At 40.3% G+C, this 18,910-nt stretch overlaps 1 protein-coding gene and 1 pseudogene across 1 annotated transcript; one reads left to right on the top strand and one right to left on the bottom strand.

Annotated features, from left to right (window-relative positions):
- Positions 1-743: 743 nt before the first annotated feature.
- On the bottom strand, positions 744-14,123 carry LOC110070059 (vomeronasal type-2 receptor 26-like). The gene is made up of 4 exons (XM_078378147.1): positions 9,770-14,123; positions 6,515-6,733; positions 4,561-4,687; positions 744-2,817 (listed from the first exon to the last, which is right to left on the bottom strand). Exons 1-4 carry the CDS (start codon positions 10,712-10,714, stop codon positions 1,874-1,876), a joined length of 2,235 nt encoding a protein of 744 aa, XP_078234273.1. The 5' UTR covers positions 10,715-14,123; the 3' UTR covers positions 744-1,873.
- On the top strand, positions 12,118-14,309 carry LOC140708265 (proteasome subunit alpha type-3 pseudogene; annotated as a pseudogene).
- Positions 14,310-18,910: the final 4,601 nt, after the last annotated feature.

An 18,910-nucleotide genomic window follows, 5' to 3' on the forward strand; every position in this document is an offset into this window, starting at 1 on the left:
GAGTGGAAGGCGGGTCATCAAGAGGAGGGGCTGTACTGTATATATATGTGAAGCGTGTGTGGAGAAGTTTAGACGCTGGAGGAGAAGAAGCAGCAGCTGGGAAGAAGAAGCTGGTGTGGGAGTCTGTGTGTCAGTCAGTACCAACCTGATAGGTTCAGGTGTCTGTTGGTTAGCCAGAACTGATAGGTTCAGGGTCTGTGCTTCAAGTTAAGTGTTCTGTGTGAACCAAACTGTGTGCATGTATGAATGAGACTAAGCCACGTTACTATATCTTATTCACCTGATCATTTTATTTTCCCTGTGTGTTGTATTTAAATAAACCTTATTCTTTTATTTGTTGAAAATCCATCCCTGGTCTGTGTGACTTCTTATAGGGAATGGTTGGTGGCAGCTTAGTTAACGTGTGGCATATCCCAGTAGGTCTGGGTTTGTCACAGATACATTCACTGATTTCAGCTCATTCCTTAAAAGAATAAGGTAACATTTTGGAGAAAAAAATACAAAACAATAAACCGCCACTGGAAGCTAAGATAGAGAAGAATTCCACAGCTACCACAAATTGCCCTTTGGTGCTGTGTAAGCTGCCACAAAGGGTAACCAACCACTATCATTCTGTTCATTTTATGAACCGTTTCATTTGTAGCATGAGCCAGAAGTCTGTCTTCAGAGCCCAGAGTTTAAGGACTGACTATTTCCTTATCACAGTATGTGGAACTGAAATATTTAACAAAACTGCTCAGAGTGGTCGACTAGACCAGATGGGCGGGATACAAATCAAATCAAATCAAATCAAATCAATCAATCAATCAATCAATCAATCAATCAATCAATCAATCAATCAATCAATCAATCAATCAATCAATCAATCAATCAATCAAACCAACAGATTATGTTATTATGAGCAAACATAATACGTAATTAATAGTGTAATTATTTAGTTCTACCGATGGTGGTGAAGAAGTTCTTTAGTGAGCTCAATAGCTCCTAAAATGAAGATATCATAAGGAGAAATGCCACCAATACTGAAGTATTTTGTTTGATAAGATTTCTGTGGAAGATAGTACAGATGCTCGATCCTATAATTAACTATGTGAGTCTTGCATTTCACATGATGGAACACAAAGTACCAAAAAGGTATTCATGCCAGCATCCCAAATACAGATAGGGACCTTCCTTCAGTGCTATCAGGAGAATCTCCACAGTGGCAATGGCTGGGTGTCAAAGCACAGTTCATTCTGAATCTCTAAATCTAAAGCACAAAATATTAAAGCCTGCTGTTCCTTCTGCTGCACCATGCCTCTTCTCCAGCCTCGTACTAGTGCTAAGTGTTAGAGATTTATTTACCTCTAATGTCATTAATAAAACCATCTATGCATTATATGCATTTTTCTCCAGTGGATCATATCATTGATCCAAACAGTTTTTTCACAATGTAGCTGCTAAATTGTTAATGAGAAGACACAGCCGGCTCGGTGCTCCACACGGTACCTTCCAGCTCTACAGTGCTAAAACAATGCTGATAATATAATTTACTGAATGAGTGACGAGACCAATGAAATCAGAGATGTTTTCTATAATAGTTTTATTAGTTTCATTTGCGGAACCCAACATTCCAAAAGAAATTTCAGAGAAGCAACCAAAAATATCGGTGCTGTGAAGGTCATAAAATGAAGAAACACTCTTCACAATTCAAACTGGAGACTTTGCCACACAAGTCTAAAAGAAAATAGTTAGGACCCTGCCTATATCCCTGGATTTGGATCTCAGTATCAACAGAGGGTCTTCCGAACTAGTTCTGAAAACACTGGCATACACTGAACTTTGGGACATTATCCCCACACATACACAAACACAGAGGGATTTGCTGTTGGGTTTAGAAAAGTACAAGTGAGGTGGAGACTGTAAAGGTCTTTTCATCAAACCTTCTTCTTATTAACTGCTCCTTGTTGTTCAGCTCAGGCCTCAAAAGAATAAGGTAACATTTGGGAGAAAAAATGCAAACCAGTAGACCGGCGCTGGAAGCTAAGATAGAGAAGATCTCCACAACCACCACGGATTTCCCTTTGGTGCTTATGTAAGCTGGCACAAAGGATAGCCAAACACTACAAAACACCAACATGCTGAAAGTGATGAATTTGGCTTCGTTGAAACTGTCTGGTAACTTCCTGGCAAAGAAGGCGACAGTGAAACTGACAATGGCCAGGAAGCCCATATAACCCAGCACAGTGTAGAACATTAGAACAGACCCCTCATTACATTCCAGGACAATTACTCCTGGTAGGGAGTGCATATCAACATCCGAGAAGGGAGGAGATGTTGTCACCCACACCGTGCAAATGCTTATTTGAATAAAGGAAGAGAAAGAAACAATAGAATTGGCTACATGTTTCCCCATCCATTTCCTCACTTGGGATCCTGGTTTCGTGGCTGCAAAGGCCAGAACTACGGTGATGGTTTTGGCCAACACACAAGAGATAGCCACGGAGAAGACGATGCCAAAAGCAGTTTGTCGGAGGAGACAGACCGTTTTCCGAGGCTGCCCAATGAATAGCAGTGCAGAAAGGAAGCAGAGGAGGAGGGAGAAGAGAAGAGTGTAGGAGAGGCTCCGGTTGTTGGCTTTGACAATGGGAGTGTTGTGGTGCTGTATAAATGTTCTCAACACCAGCACTGTGATCAAAGAAAAGGAAAGAGAGAAACAGGCTAAACCAACACTCAAAGGTTCCTCATAAGACAAAAAATGTATCTCCTTTGGAATACAGGAATCTCGTTTCGTGCTTGGGTACTTTTCATCTGGGCAGCTGTTACAGTCATTCAGGTCTGGAGGGAAAAAAAGGAGTATATTTTCACTCGCATACTCATGGAATATACCTTACTATAACTTATCCAGTGAAACCATTTCCTGTAGTGAAATGCCTATTATAATGCACCCACAAGAACAGGATACAACCCACTAAACAAGTCTCTGTGAAGAGTTTATATGCAGCATTGCAGAAAAAGTTGCTGTAATGGTATAGGTGCTCTAGTTTCTTCATGTCACTTGGGTAAAACATATGCCTCTTTGATTTTCACTGATAAGAGATCTGTTTTAATCTGCATAATACGAGTATTTGTTCAGGATCATTGGAGATGTTAGAGCCACAAAATGTGTACTCAATATTTGTCTTTCCTGGTTCATCAAAGGTACCAGGACTTGAGTGATTAAGTGGATAAAAGGAGTGAGGAGTCCCTACAACAAAGTTGTAGATTAAAAAGAGGCCGTGGCCAGACTTTTACTGAACTGCCAAACGCCACTGTATGGCACAGTTATCAGCTCATCTGCCAAATGCCATTCTTGGGGGCAAGGTTCTAGAGTCTATAGTGGCCTTCCTGGATGAAATCTATCATCTGCTTCTCTTTTGTATTTTCAGACCTGTTGATGGAGCAGAAATGGCTATGGTTGTCTTGATGGATGCCTGTGGAGGAAATGAGTGGGGCAGTGTGCCCCTGTTGGTTGCTAAGGACCCGAGAGTGCATCTTTTCAGTACAAGAAACCTACTGTTAACCAATGTTGTAAGCAAAGCCGGATGTTGGCTTATATGTTTATGGGTTTGATTACACCGAGATAAAGCATGGCATCTGAACAAACTGGCAAGGGTCCCTCTGCCAGGAGCAATCTCCCTAAAATAACACTTCTGTCCATCCAGGAATCACTCTAGTCTATCCAAAGAAGTCCAGCTTGGACACACCACAGGGTTGGGCTGGGGTACTGTTGTACGTTTGTTGTGCTACTGCAGGGTATCTGCACTGACCTATGTCACAAGCAGTCTAAAATGTAAACTATTTCTCCATCTAATTGCATCCTGAGTTGCCCTATGTGCCATCAAGTTCCTTCCAATTTAAGGTGATCCTCACAGAGAGTTCAAGATCTCTGAGGAGTTTAATTACTAGTTAACTATAGCCACCACCAAGGGAAAAATGAGAATTTGAACTCAAGCCTCCTCAAACCTAGTCCAACATTCCATCCATTCGATCACTCATTTTGTACATCTAATTGCTTTTTAACACTATGACTTGTGTTTTTATTCTTATCTGTTTTTTTTTTTCATCATCTGTTGAGCACTTGTCCCTACAATGGGAGAAATGAAAGACAATCTACATGGAAATTACATCCTCAATCCATCCAAAGAAGCATGAAGGAATGGCCCAAATAAAATTTCATACAGGAAACAATAATCAAGATAAATAGTAATAATATAGATGATGGCTCATGTGTTCATTGGATTTTGGTTTCAATCACATTTTAAGAATCTTAATAAATTTCAAAAGTCAAGACATAATGTGAAAGTGAAAAATGGTCTCTCTCTCTCTCTCTCTCTGTGTGTGTGTGTTTGTGTGTGTGTGTGTGTGTGTGATTAGTTTTGTACCAGAAGCTTTCTTCATTAGCATTTCCTACATGACTGATTCACACTAAAATGTGATGTTGTTTTCTAAACCCTGAAACTGTTTTCCTGATGTGTCATGCTTTTGTTTTTGATCTTCTGACTCAGTTTGTTTAAAACATGGCTACCGTATAGGTCTTACCTGCCTGATCAGAAATCTTCCCATCTGGGCAAGTGATGCAATTGTAGCAGCAAAATGGCTTCCCCTCCTTTACTTGCTTGCTAGAACCTGGGTGACATCTCTCTGTGCATAAAGAAAGGGGCTGTGTCTGATAAATAAAAGAGTATCAAATCAACCATCTTAGATGGATGATTCATTTCTGTATGGATTCCTATCGTTGTCCTTCAATATTAAGTCTAGGTTTTATACAGCATATGGATGTCAATTCTAGCATATATATTTTTAACATCAACCAAATGATGGTTGACCCTTCCCAGTCTGACCTAAAACTATAAGATCTCTTCCCAAGCAGTAGAAGATCATAACCAAGGTCCTCCAGCTGATGCCCTTTCCTACATTCTACACTAGCAGAATCTGATTTATGAGACTGGTAGAACCTTTTCTCCACTAGAACTACTGAAGAATCTGATGAACGGGGCTCCTAACAATGTACGTTGCATCCATTACATGGGGTTAGAACAGGAACAGAATGGGCAAAGAGGCAGTGATATCGCAAACTAATTTATCTACAACACTGAGAGTGGTGTTTAAGTGGTTTGACTGGTATAATTGCTTGCTTGTCTCTTTCTTTCTTTCTTTCTTTCTTTCTTTCTTTCTTTCTTTCTTTCTTTCTTTCTTTCTTTCTTTCTTTCTTTCTTTCTTTCTTTCTTTCTTATATATTTAGCCAACCTTTCTTCTTTAAAAAGTCCCAAAGTGGCTTACACAGTAAGATGTACAGGTATTTAAAAAGAATTAAATATACATTAGATTAAGATGCTGCATAAAAACAGTATAAAAAGATTTTTAGAGCAACAAAAAAAAAATAAGCACCCCCTTTTAAAACCTCTTGTAGACAGCCAGTCTCTGTGGGAAAGCTTGTCTGAAGAGAAAAGCCTTTACCTACTTGTGGAAGGAAGGAAGAATAGAGCCAGCCTGGCCTCCCATTGGGGGGAGTTCCAGAGCAGCAACAGATAAGGCCCTCTCTTGTGTCCCGCCTAGATACATCTGTGAGGGTGTTTGGAGTGAGAGAAGGGTCTCCCCAATTACCTTAATACTCAGGCAAGCTCATAGAGGGAGATGTGGTCTTTAAACTAGCTTGAACCGAAGCCATATAGGTTAAAACCAGCCCTTTGGATTGTGCCCAGAAATGGATCAGCAGTTGGTGGAGCTGCTATAACAGGGGGGTTATGTGCTCCCTGTAACCAGTCCCAGTTAACAAACTAGCTGCAGAATTTCAGACACAGTTTCTGAACACTTTCCAAAGGAAGCCTCCCATACAACATGTTAGATTAATCTAGCTGGGATGTAACTAAATTTTCTTGGTGCTACTATTTCTTTTTATAGAACCTTGTGGCACAGTGGTTAAACTGCTGTACTGCAGCCAAAACTGTGCTCACGACCTTGGGTTCAATCCGAAGTAGCCAGATCAAGGTTGACTCAGCCTTCTATCCTTCCGAGGTTGGTAAAATGAGTATCCAGCTTGCTAGGGAAGGGAGCAATGTGTAGCCTGCATAATTAACTAGTAAACCACCCAGAGAGTGCTACGGGGTGGTATATAAACATCACACTTTTTAAAATAGCATATTCCTTATTCTTTCTTAGAGATATTTCTGATAGTCTAGACCTGTAGTTCCCAACTTTGGGTAACACAGGTGTTCCTGGACTGCAAATCCCACAACTCCAGTCAGCACAGCTGATGGTGAAGGCTTCTGGGAATTGCAGTTCAAGAATACCTAGGCTACTCAAGGCTGGAAACTACTGGTCTGGACCATCAGGTACAGATTAGGTGAGTTCAAACTAAAGATTGCAAAGAGGGCATCCCTGAAACAACCTGATATAAACATTCCTGGTTTAATTAGTTTGATATGTATTGAGTGGGACTCAGGGCTTTGTGAGGGATCCAAGATTGCCCAAAGTAGCAGTGTTTGAAGCTCACCTCATTGAACCAGCTATTCCATATGAGGGCAGTTCCATTGATGGTGAATCTTTGGTCAAGAGGTGCATGAGGATCCACACTTCCCACTTTTACATTGGGCTTCCTCAGGGTCACCATATTGATAATATCATACCCAGAAACTAACTTCCCATGCTGGTCAAAAGAAATCTTGTCTCCAACACTGTTGTTAAATGATACACCTCTGAGAAAGGGATGGAGCTAAAGAGAAATGGGTGAAAACAATAATGATTAGTGGGGATGCATAGACAGGGCATGAACATTGGGCATCATGCAACTTAGGACCACATACTGCATTTTGACACCCAGCTCTACATCTCCTTTTCTCCAGCCACAGTGGATGCCGTTCCATCCCTTCAGCGCTGCCTGGAGGCTGTACTGCAATGGATGCTGGCATTTGATTGTGTAGAATGGCCAACATTAAAGATTCTTTTAAAGGGTTGGGGGTTTGGAAAGAAATTTAGAGGGGTAATAGATCAATTATATGTGGAGAATAGTTCGGCAGTAATTGTTAATGATGGGATGACAGAACAGATATCTCTAGGCCGAGGCACTAGACAAGGCTGCCCTCTTTCTCCAGTTCTGTTTTGTTTGATTATTGAAATGTTTGCAAATGCAATAAGGAATGAGGATTTGATTGAAGGTATGGGTGAAAATAATAAAGATTAATTTATCTGCTGATGATTCCCTATTGACAGTGAAAAACTCATTGGAAAGTATAGATAGAATTAAAATTAATTTGGAAAAATTTGGAAAAATAACTGGATTACGTGTAAATTGGCAAAAATCTGAAATAATGTTGTTTAATCATAATAAAATAGAACAAGAAAGGTTTGCTGATAAATATGATTTTAAGATATGTAAAACAGTTAAATATTTAGGTATAGATTTGGTAAAAGATACTCAAAAGATAAAGGAACATAATTATAATAAACTAAAAGAAGAACTTAAAAATAGATTACAGGAATATACTAATTTAAAACTTTCTTGGTTTGGAAGGATTGCACTGATAAAAATGAAAATTTTGCCAACAATTATTCTTTTATTTAGAATGTTACCAATACAGCTGACAGAGGATGATTTTAAATTTTAGCAAGGAATGATTAATAAATACTGTAATGAAGGGAAGAGAGCCAGAATAAATAAAAAATATTGGTATAAAACAACAACAAAAAGGTGGTATAGCTGTACAAAACATAAAAAATTATCTGGCTAATCAGTTTAGTTTTATTGGGGAAATTATATATAACCCAGAAAGGTTAATTTGGTGGGAAATGGAATCATCAGAGTTAGAGGTAGATATGAAAAATATTTATTTGGTACAGTCAAGAAATATAAAATAAGTGAAATTAATAACCCATTTTAAAGACAGTGTTAAACATCTGGTATAAATACAGAAAGAATTTATGTCCATTTAATTCTCCATTAGGACTAGTAGCTGAAACAGAGAATTTTCCTGTCAATATGAAAGCTTATGTGGAATTGTTGAAAGAAAAGAGTGATTAGATTAAAAGACTGGTTGTATAAAATGAGATCGAAAGATCAAATGAAACAAATCCTTCAGAATAAGAATATTTCCCGGTTGCACTATTTGCAATTAGAAAGATGGACTAATGAATGGGTAAAGAAATATCATAAAAGTAGAGAATATACGAAGCATGAACAATTTCTATTATCATATATAGATATTCAGATGACTGATTCAGTAAAGGGAGCAGTGAGTAAAATGTATAGATTCCTGCTTGAATTAGAAGACGAAGAGAGTGAGAAAGAAGGATTGAAGTTAGTATGGCAACAAAACTTAGGAAAAAGAATAAATGATGAAGAATGGAGGAAGATGTGGAAAATGAGGGTTTTAAGATTTATGCATGATCCTTTTTTGTATCTTGCATGAACTTGAGGGATTAGACATGCAAGAGAGCTTATTTGCATCCCACATGTTCTTTTGGTTATCAACAGCAAGTTTTGTGCATGTTATGTGTGTACATGCTTTGCACCTCGGAGTGAAAGAACACTAGTTTTTCAGAGACATTTGTATAATTTGTTATGGATGCTGTGGCAAAAAAAGAAGAAACTCTTTTTTTTTCTTGCCTAAATGCAAGGATTTTCACAGGGCATGGAAATTCTTTGTCAAAGTGTCCCACAGTGGGTGTGGGTATACAGCAAGAAAAATAACAAAGGATTCCCTGTGAAGTCACTTCGGGGTAGCCATGTTTTCCTCAGTTAATTCTCTTCAGCAACTCACAAAATAGCTTTGACTCCTTTCTTGTTGTTCAAGTCTCCTTGTTTCCTTCCTTCCTTTTAAAAAGGCTTTCTGTCCTAGTTCTATAGGGAAACCATTTAAGCAAAAATAGTGATAAAGGAAGATGGAGGGTTCATCAGAGACACAGAAGGAAGTATTCATTTTTCAATCAACCCTTTTTCAGCCTGTAAAGGTAGCTTGGTCTAACCACCCAGATTTGCAAAGACTTTTTTTTAAAGCTCTTGCAAGTCAGGGCTGAATTGGCTGATCAGCAAGTCAATTAATTATTCTGCCAATTAGAATTTTTTTCCTTTCCTTTTTTTTCTGTTTAAAAGGAGAAAGGGTCAAATAGAGCTAAACTTGAGACTCAGTGTGATTTTCTCTCCCAAAATGCACTGAAGCAAGGATCCACATGCAAGGATCACCTCAAATTACATACAAGACCTCAAAATGGGAGTGTTCAGCTTGGGATAAATTGGCCTTCTAGTTTCACCCATAGGTTTCAATAATCGTGGATATTTGGGGATTCTTCTGTCCAAATCCCACTGTTAAAGCAGTATCCAGTCAAATTCCCCCATTAGAAAATAACTAAAACATGATGCCAGCCTCTTCATTTTTTTCCTTCTTTACTGAAAGAAAATGAGTGCACAGGGCTTGAAGATGGATTTCTCACACTGAACTTTAATAATAGTAATGAACTGAGGTTAAAGAGAGTTCAGGCGAGTGAAGACTCATGTTTACTAGGATAAATTTCACAGATGTGAGGAGATTTTACCACAAAGGCAAACACTTCTCTATGGTTCGGGGAGGGGGAGAAGCAAATAAATAGAAAACCCAAAGAGACTTAATTCATTCCTGATGACTTTGGTTCAGAATGTTGGGAAAAATAACTTACCTATCTTAAAAGGAAGAGTCTGTGGTGATCATTTAGAATATGTGCCTTAGAAATCATTTTAAGACCTAGTATTTGATTAATACAAGCTTTAGAACAATACCTGCAGAAAGGGATGAGTCCTATGTTTCAGCTTCTCTCCATTAAAAAATGCTCTCTGTTGCAATTTAGAGGAGGACATGGCGTGCAAAGCATGTGCAACAGCATGAACAGCATTGTAGATACTATAACTGTGGCCAGTCATGCTCATGTCAAAGTACGGGATAGGAAGATCTTCCAGTTTCTCTTCCCCTGTGCACAGATGACTCTCCTCCTCACCCAGATCAGTGTCTAGAAAGGAACAAGCAAAGGCCTGTTGCCAGAAATCCTTGATAAAACCATCTCCCGTAGCGCTGAAAGGGTTTCTGTCTTGAATAAACTGTTGGAATCCTGATAAATGACTGGAGTGAAACCTGAAAGCGAGAGCGCCATGGAATATTTCTTCATCCCAATCTCTTTGGAAGACGTATGAACTGAGTTCCACTTGGGCTGTAATTATCCACACTTTCCCCTTTGATTTCTTTGTCACATCTGTATCAGATACATAGGACAAATATCTGAAAGTTGCGAAGGAGTAAGATTCTCCATAGGCCAATATTACTGTGGCTGTGCTTCCCATAATTTTATCATAGATTTTCTGCCCTTCTTCCAGGAGGTCAGGGAAGTTACCAGCAAAATCTGGTGTAGGGATTCTTTTGATGAAGTCAAAGCAGACACCTTTCTCATAAAACATTGGAACCACAGTTTGCACAAATCTTTCTCCGTTTTCAGTGCCCATTACAACAAGCCCAATCCAGGTCCACCCAAAGTGCAGAAGTAAAGAGAGGAGACCTTCATTCTGAAGGGCTTCAGAAGGGACCATCTGGTAGAAGGGAAGGCCTGGGGTTTTATCCTTCATCGTTTCAGCAGGACTATATGTCAGCTGAAAAGACATAGGGAGGAATTGAGGGAGGGAAACAGCAGAGTATTTATTGGGATAGTGGAGAACATTATTTAGCCTGCATTTCATTTCATTTCTTCCTTCTTTCCTTCCTTCCTTCCTATTTTACCCTGCCTTTCTCCTTCAAAAAAATGACACAAGGCAGCTTACAACATTAAAATACATTATTTAAAGCTAAAAACAATGTATACCAATACAAAAAGGGTCAAGCAAATGCCACTCTAAAAATGCTAAATAAGACCAAGACCAAAAACATAGTCAAAGCAATAATGCACAACAATTCTTTCACACACACACACACACACACACACACACACACACACACTCTCTCTCTCTCTCTCTCTCTCTCTCTCTCTCTCTCTCTCTCTCTCTCTCTCTCTCTCTCTCTCTCTCTCTCTCTCTTACTTGAGCCGGTCAGTAGACTAGTATTGCTAAATAGGGAAATGGCATAATTATATATCAATCCCCCAAATATCCTTTTTATACAATACATAACATCCCTTCTTTAAATATATGGTTTTAATTTGAAATAGGTATACTTATGCTTTTACACTTACTTACTCTTAGTTCTACTTTCTTACACTAACAAAGTCCCTGTTTTACATTGGAATTGGAACACTGATGCAGCATTTCCCCCCACATTTTCTGATGTAATTCTCATTTCAAATCTGCAGACACAAACTTTAGTGAGAAGCGTTTATATTAAAACAACATTTGCTAGGAATCTTATCACTGAATATAGCGGAGAAATTAATGGAATAAATATAAGGAAGTGTATAAGTATACCTATGGTTGCATCAAAGACATTCACTTTCCTTTCCAGTTATCCAAACTGGAAGGGTAACAGGATTATCGAAGAAGGGTTAAGAAAGCATGCTGGATATGCATTTCCTACCTGGGCTACCTTATAGAGATCCAAGATGTTTGCCATATCAAAGGAAATAATTGAATCCAGCCCTCCTATTACAGCAGCCAATGTGTTTCGCACGCCACACTTGTAGTTTGGGAAAAATCTCTCAAATGTGTACATTAAAAACATTGTGGACTGATAGATCAATTTTTCACTGTAATCACTGCTATAGATGTGGAAGCCTAAAGTAGTGTTGGGTAGGAGCTGAGGGTCTTCATTAATCTCACGTACTGCAAAGAGCAAGGCCAAAATGTGCTGGTAATTCATCACAAGTGCCCTAGAAAGAGAGGTACAGTCACATCAAAGAAGTAGAAAGGTGTTGCAAACATACTGCAGACCCTATCTTATCCATTTATTAACCTACATTTGTGCACAGACACACCAGAGTCTTTCTGAAACTACTTTTTAGTTGAAGGAGACCCACATTTCGAAACACTATCTATTGCCTTAACAGAAAATGAAAACAACTTATTTAACCACCACCCTCTCCTGTTCCAGCATTTTTCTCATGATGTGTACATTCTCCAGCTGGTCATGGGAAACTCTTCTGCTTTGCATATACATGAGGTAATAAAGTAATTCCTATAGTCTTCCTACTCAACATAAAAACAATTTATCCATAACTTTGGGGTGAAAAAATGTTTGGTTAAACCAGTGTGAGGAAGAACATGTAATCAAGAGATACAGGAATCAACTCTCTTGAGTGAGAAACAAATAAAGATAGAGGTGGTAAGTCTCAAAAGTTGAAAACCTCTGCCAATGAGACACATCTGTGTTTTATTGAATGGCCAACGTTTCAAAAGGATAACGAACTTGTTATACAAGAGGGAGGAAACGCCTGAGGGAAGGTGACCAGAAAAAACTTACGATAACTAAGAATCTTCACAGATATATTGTGATAACAGGTTTCATCAGGAACAAGAACATATATCTTAGCTCGCAGATATTCTGCCCATCAACCCACCAACATAAAGCCTATATTCTTGCTTAAGTTCCTGCTATTTGAGGAGTTACTTTTTGAAGGAATTAGATTACATTATGTTTTTCAAAGTAATTATATTCAGGTCCGTAATATGATCAAATCAGGATGTGGATAAACATTGTTTACAAGAAGCTGTTATTTTGAACCTGGTTTGATTTCCAAAGTATATGGAACGGAAGAAGAAGAACATGAAATTCCTTACACAAAACCTTCCCGTAACAGTGGAGGAGGTTCTTCAGTAAACTCTGGTGCCAGTGAGAGGAATTCACCAACAGAAGAAATGCCGCCAATGAGGATGTCTCCGGACTGATGATATTCATGTAGTGGAGGGTGTGGATACCAGGCCTTGCATTTAACAACGTGAGCCTTGCTTTTTATGGGAGGAATTAGAACCAAAATCAAGACCCCTGAATATAGCATCCTGATGAAAAGTGCAAAGCTTCTTTGCTTATAGGTTCACCTGGCACTGTCTCTCATCTCACTTTGATTACTGACCTGAGGTAAAAACGGTCAGAAAGCCTCCTGACAATCTTAAAGTCTTGCACTCAGGACACTGATGACAAGTATTAGCATTGCAGTAGGTATATGTACTCCAATTTCCTAGTCTTATCTCTGAATGTTAATGGGAATACGTATGTTATTCTTCGCTGAATCCTTTAAGTGACGCAACTGGCAACTGTGATTCCACAGAGGTTATAGTATAATAATAATAATCTTAGAACTGCAGAGCTGGAAGGGACCCTATGGATCATTGATTCCAGCCCATGTCCAGGAGGCACATTGGGGAATCAAACTCATGGAACTGTTGAAGAAAACATGTTTACTTGTTACAAAAACTCCCCCCCCCCCAAATAGCTGGAACAGAAAGGAATGTGACACATCAAGAAATGGAAGGCAGAAATGTAAGACATGTTTGATTCCAGCAAGAAATCGTTAGCCCCAACCATTTTAGTGTTTGCATAAAATTCACAAAATTGTGGATAATTGATTGGAGCTGATCTCACTTTCAGGCTTGCTCATGCTCCTGACAGCAAAGTTGAGATGTGCCCCAGCACCCTGTCAATTAGCTGTAACTAGCCTTAGTTAGAAAAACAAACTGAAGCAAAAGCTTCTAGTCCTTGTCCTTCATATTTGAGTATTTGAACTCATGGCGAAGGAGACCTGAGAGCAAAGCACCTTCCCGTATACTCACCAGCCCTCCCATTCTCCGTCGCCTTCTCCTGGCAGAGTATTTCAAGTAGAGTATGCTATGAAAGCTGTTGAGAATAGCAGTACAGCAATTGGAATACGGTGTAAAGATGGTGTAGTCTTTGGAGTAGAGAAACTTGTTTTATCCAAACTCTATGAAGAAGGATTGAATAAGTGTCTTTTTAATGTTGATAGAACATGTTAGAATGCCAGTAGCAGGACTTCTGGCTGATGCCCAGTCTTTAGCTGACATAGCAAGGGAAGAAGCTTCAAATTTTAGATCCAAATATGGTTATAACATTCCCTTGAAACAACTTGCAGATGGAGTGGCAATGTACGTACATGCCTATACGCTATATAGTGCTGGCAGATCTTTTGGCTGCAGCTTCATGTTGGGCTCATATGATGATGATGATGGTGCACAGCTATACACAATTGACCCATCAGGAGCTTCCTATGGTTACTGGGGATGTGCTATTGGTAAAGCACGGCAGGCAGCAAAGAATGAGATTGAAAAGCTCCAGATGAAAGACATGACTTTAAAGATAATCTACATATGTATTCGCGAAGGCTTTCATGGCTGAGATCTAATGGTTGTTATGGGTTTTTCGGGCTTCTTGGCCGTGTTCTGAAGGTGGTTTTTCCTAATGTTTCGCCAGTCTCTGTGGCCGGCATCTTCAGAGGATAGCAAACTGTCCTCTGAAGATGCTGGCCACAGAGACTGGCGAAACGTTAGGAAAAACCACCTTCAGAACACAGCCAAGAAGCCCGAAAAACCCACAACAACCATAATCTACATAGACCATGATGAAGTAAAAGATAAAGCTCTTGAACCGGAACTCAGCTGGGTTGAAGAAATAACAAAAGGAAAACACAAAATGGTCCCAAAGGACATTAAGGAAGGAGCCGAGAAAGATGCTAAAGAATCTCTGAAAGAAGAGGATGAATCAGATGATGAAAACATGTAACATGCTGTTACTTTTAACACAGATGTTAATGTGTACTGTGGGCTTGTTTATGTATTTGCCATTATGTATGTGCTGGAAGAATATTTTGAGTCACTAACTTGCACTAAACATTTTTCCAATTACTAAAAAAAAAATAAAAAATTGAGGATTTGCCTTTCAACCTGTCCTGAAGAGATGGATTGTAGAGGCTGCAGGATTTGCGGGGAGGGGAACAAGGTTTGGACCTGCCCACAAATAGATCCATTTTGGCCATTATTTTTTAAACACACATCCATACATATGTACTAATAACTCAGAATAAGTGACACATGTATTGCATAGATTACTTAGATGGTATTGATTACATACTAGGAATAGGGCTTTTCTGTTTTTATATTTCCCCAGACATATTTTTTGGGGGGGTTGTAGCCAAGAAATATAAGCTCACTGTAGTAGTAAAATATTTTAAAAGACTTCTTTATAGATCTTATTATATAAAGACTAATAGTTCTATAATTCCATGCAGCAACTCTGGAGCCTGGCCACTCCCATCCATTTCCTCTTTCTTCATAGGCAAACCGAGGCCTGGGATTGCAGTGCAAGAAATAGAAAGACCCATGTCTATTGCGTATTCTGAGAGATAGCTGCCTAACATAAAGCAGGGAGAAAAGGCTTAAGGTGTAATTATGGCTACGCTTACAAAGATTAAGTATGAACTACAAGCTTAGAAACTATGTTCTAAATCATAGGTAAAGGTAAAGGTTCCCCTTGACAATTTTTGTCCAGTCGTGTTCGGCTCTAGGGGGCGGTGCTCATCCCCATTTCCAAGCCATAGAGCCAGCATTTCATCCGAAGACAATCTTTCGTGGTCACATGGCCAGTGCGACTTAGACACAGAATGCTGTTACCTTCCCACCAAGGTGGTCCCTATTTATCTACTTGCATTTGCATGCTTTCGAACCGCTAGGTTGGCGGGAGCTGGGACAAAGCAACGGGAGCTCACTCCGTCGTGTGGATTCGATCTTACGACTGTTTGGTCTTCTGACCCTGCAGCACGGGCTTCTGCGGTTTAGCCCGCAGCGCCACCACATCCCTGAAAGAAGGAGAGCCTAGATATAGGCCAAAATCTTCTTCACACTAGCCACCTTGGCAAAGTTAGGCGGCTAATTCACCATACATGGCATCTCCCGAGCCAGATGCATTGAGAAAGGAAGCTCTCACCAAGACAGAGTTTCTGTCTGAATTCAGAGTTTTTCCAGCTCTTCTTCGTTGCAAGCCCACTCTCCTATAGAACTTTTTTCCCGTTCCACTGTGGGGGGGGGGTCTGCTGACTCAGAGTTTACACAGAGGTTCCCAGAGCACTGGGGATTTCTCTGCTCTCGCTGACATCGCTCCACCCCTTCTGGTCTACTCATATTCTGAGGTGAGATGGGAATTTTAGAGGCCAGGCAGGTGGCAAAATGCAGTTAGCTGCCCCAGCACTTGCAGCAGGTGACAGGTTGACTCATGGTCTTAACTTACAGCACCCATTTATTTATTTATTTATTTATTTATTTATTTATTTATTTATTTATTTATTTATTCATTCATTCATTCATTCATTCATTCATTCATTCATTCATTCATTCATTTGATTTATACCCCGCCCATCTGATCTGCAAGACCACTGTGGGCAGCTTCCAACTTCACACAAAACAATTAAATAACACAGAATATTACAAAAATCATAAAATAACAAATGCAATACAAAGGCCAAATAAAATAAATAAAATAAAGATGAAAAAAGATCAGATATTAGCTGGAGGGAAGGCCTGAATATACAGCCATGTTTTTAATTGACTTTTAAAGGCGCCCAGCGTAGGGGCCGCATGAATCTCCAGAGGGCGGTTGTTCCAAAGACGAGGGGCCACCGCCGAGAAGGCCCGGTTTCGTGTCTTTTCCTTCTGGGCCTCTCTCGGCGTCAGGCCCCTCAGCCTCACTTCCTGACTCGCTCGAGTGATCCAGGTAGATCTCCTTAAAGTTTAGTTTGACCCTGCCCTACACGCTTCCACTGGTATCTCAGGCTTGGAACTACTAGAAGCAATGTGCTCTCCATGTGGCAATGTCACTGCTGAAAGCCCATCTCTCAGCTTAGCTCCTGCTCTTCTTCTTTCAGGGACTAAAAACGTGAAGCCATGACTCCTGAAGCTCAGGCCGATGGAACAGTGAGGCTTATTCTGTGTTAATGTTCAGTTCAAACTACCTGAAACATTCAACAATGTAATGAAACTAGAGAGTACCTCTGAGCTTGGACAGAATGAATACACCATTTCACATCTGGTTAGTCTTGGGCCTTGCAATATCAAATGAAGAATTCCCTTCAAGTATCAAGAAACTGCCTTTCCTCTCTTACCGGACAGAGTTTGTACCTACAGTTTGCTCTTTGAACCTGGCAACCTTTTCCCTCAACAGCAGTAAAAGTATTGTACACTCTTATCTGGCACTCAGTAAGAATATTGGCTCAGAACCAGGTTGGCATGCATCAGATTGTGTTGTAAAAGAAGTAAAGGCTGTCAGAAAAAGCCAGGGGAGGATTTTGTGTATGGCAGCATAAACAGCTTGGGACTAGAGTGACAATCTTCCTAAAATCTCAGGCAGAGGCACACAGCTATTCAGCACTGCAATAGTTATGACATAAAAGCCTGAGTAGTGTCTGTGATCTGGTACCCATTCCATGTGTTGGATGGCAATTCCCATCATCCAGACTTCATATATATGTGGGGAAAATGTTTGGCTAGGAATGGTCTGAGTTTTAGCTCATCAAATGGTTTAGGGGTTTTTTTTGCACTTGATCTTAGCACATGGGGGGGGGGGGTTTCAGCCTTTTTCCTGGAACTTGGGGTTTCTCTGGAAGATGGACAGGGTGAGCAGCGACTCCAAATACCCACATCCCTGATGATCCTGAGGAGACTATGGACTCTCATTTCCACATGGGTTCACTGTAGCTTCTTGCCCTACCTCAATATTCCTCATGGCTACAGGAGCGAAGGGGATGATGAGCTAGATGGAACTGTCATGAAGAGTGTCAGCTGTAGTTAGCTCCAGGTCAGCCTACTCAGAAGATGGAAGCTTATGTGAGTACCTACTTCGATCAGGGACTGGCTGACAAGTGGAGCTTCCAGGTTTCATAGGAGCTCTTTGCACCCTGTTACCATGTGTTTCCTAGCTTCCTCCGTAAAGGTTTTGGGAATAGGGTGCAAAGAAAAAGGGGAAAAAACCCACCAAAAAAAAAACCTGAACTGGTTACAAAAGGAAGACACCATCTTCTCAATTGCTTTAAAAAAAAATGGAATTTGAGGCAAGGCAAGAGTACGACAAGAGTTTTACTACTACTTTTATATGTCACTCTTTTTTATTCTGGGGACGTTTATAATCTTTGAACCATTGTGACTCAGCTATAATCTGCTTTGCAGCTGAACTTTATTATCACAAAAAGGTCTTAACCTTTTTCTTAATCAACAAAAACTTTTTTTTGCACAGTAAGGTAAAGGTAAAGGTTCCCCTTGACCATTTTTGTCCAGTCGTGTTCGACTCTAGGGGGCGGTGCTCATCCCCGTTTCCAAGGCATCGAGCCAGCGTTTGTCCGAAGACAATCTTCCGTGGTCACATGGCCAGTGCGATTTAGACACGGAACGCTGTTGCCTTCCCACCGAGGTGGCCCCTGTTTATCTACTCTCATTTGCATGCTTTTGAACGGCTAGGTTGGCAGGAGTTGGGACAAGCGATGGGCGCTCACTCCGTCGCGTGGATTCGATCTTACAGCTGAAGATCTACAGACATTACAGCACAGAGGCTTCTGCGGTTTAACCCGCAGCATGGTAGGAAAGGGGCAACCTGTCTCAGGCAAGAGTCACCTGGGTTAATTCCAGTCAGACCCATAGGGGACCACATGAAATGACCTCAGGGAAATGTTGTGGATAAGGGCCCAGCTGCAACAGGAGAGAATGATTAGTTGGAGAAGCATATCCCTTGATCTCTCCAAACAGACTCATGGGACATGCAGTAACCCCAGGAAGCAAGTGAAAGAGGAGCCCGAGGAAGGAAAGGACATGAGTGGGGCATAAAGAGCTGGTAGGTGGGCAGGTATGTCCTGTTGTTCTAGTGCCAGCAGGGGGCACCACAGGAAATATGGCAGAGTAGTCGCAGCTTTGAGGCAGAAGGTGGAGCAATTTCTTGCCATGCCCCACAAAGTGGCAGAT

Source organism: Pogona vitticeps, chromosome 6 (assembly GCF_051106095.1).
Source record: "Pogona vitticeps strain Pit_001003342236 chromosome 6, PviZW2.1, whole genome shotgun sequence".
Lineage (NCBI taxonomy): Eukaryota > Metazoa > Chordata > Lepidosauria > Squamata > Agamidae > Pogona > Pogona vitticeps.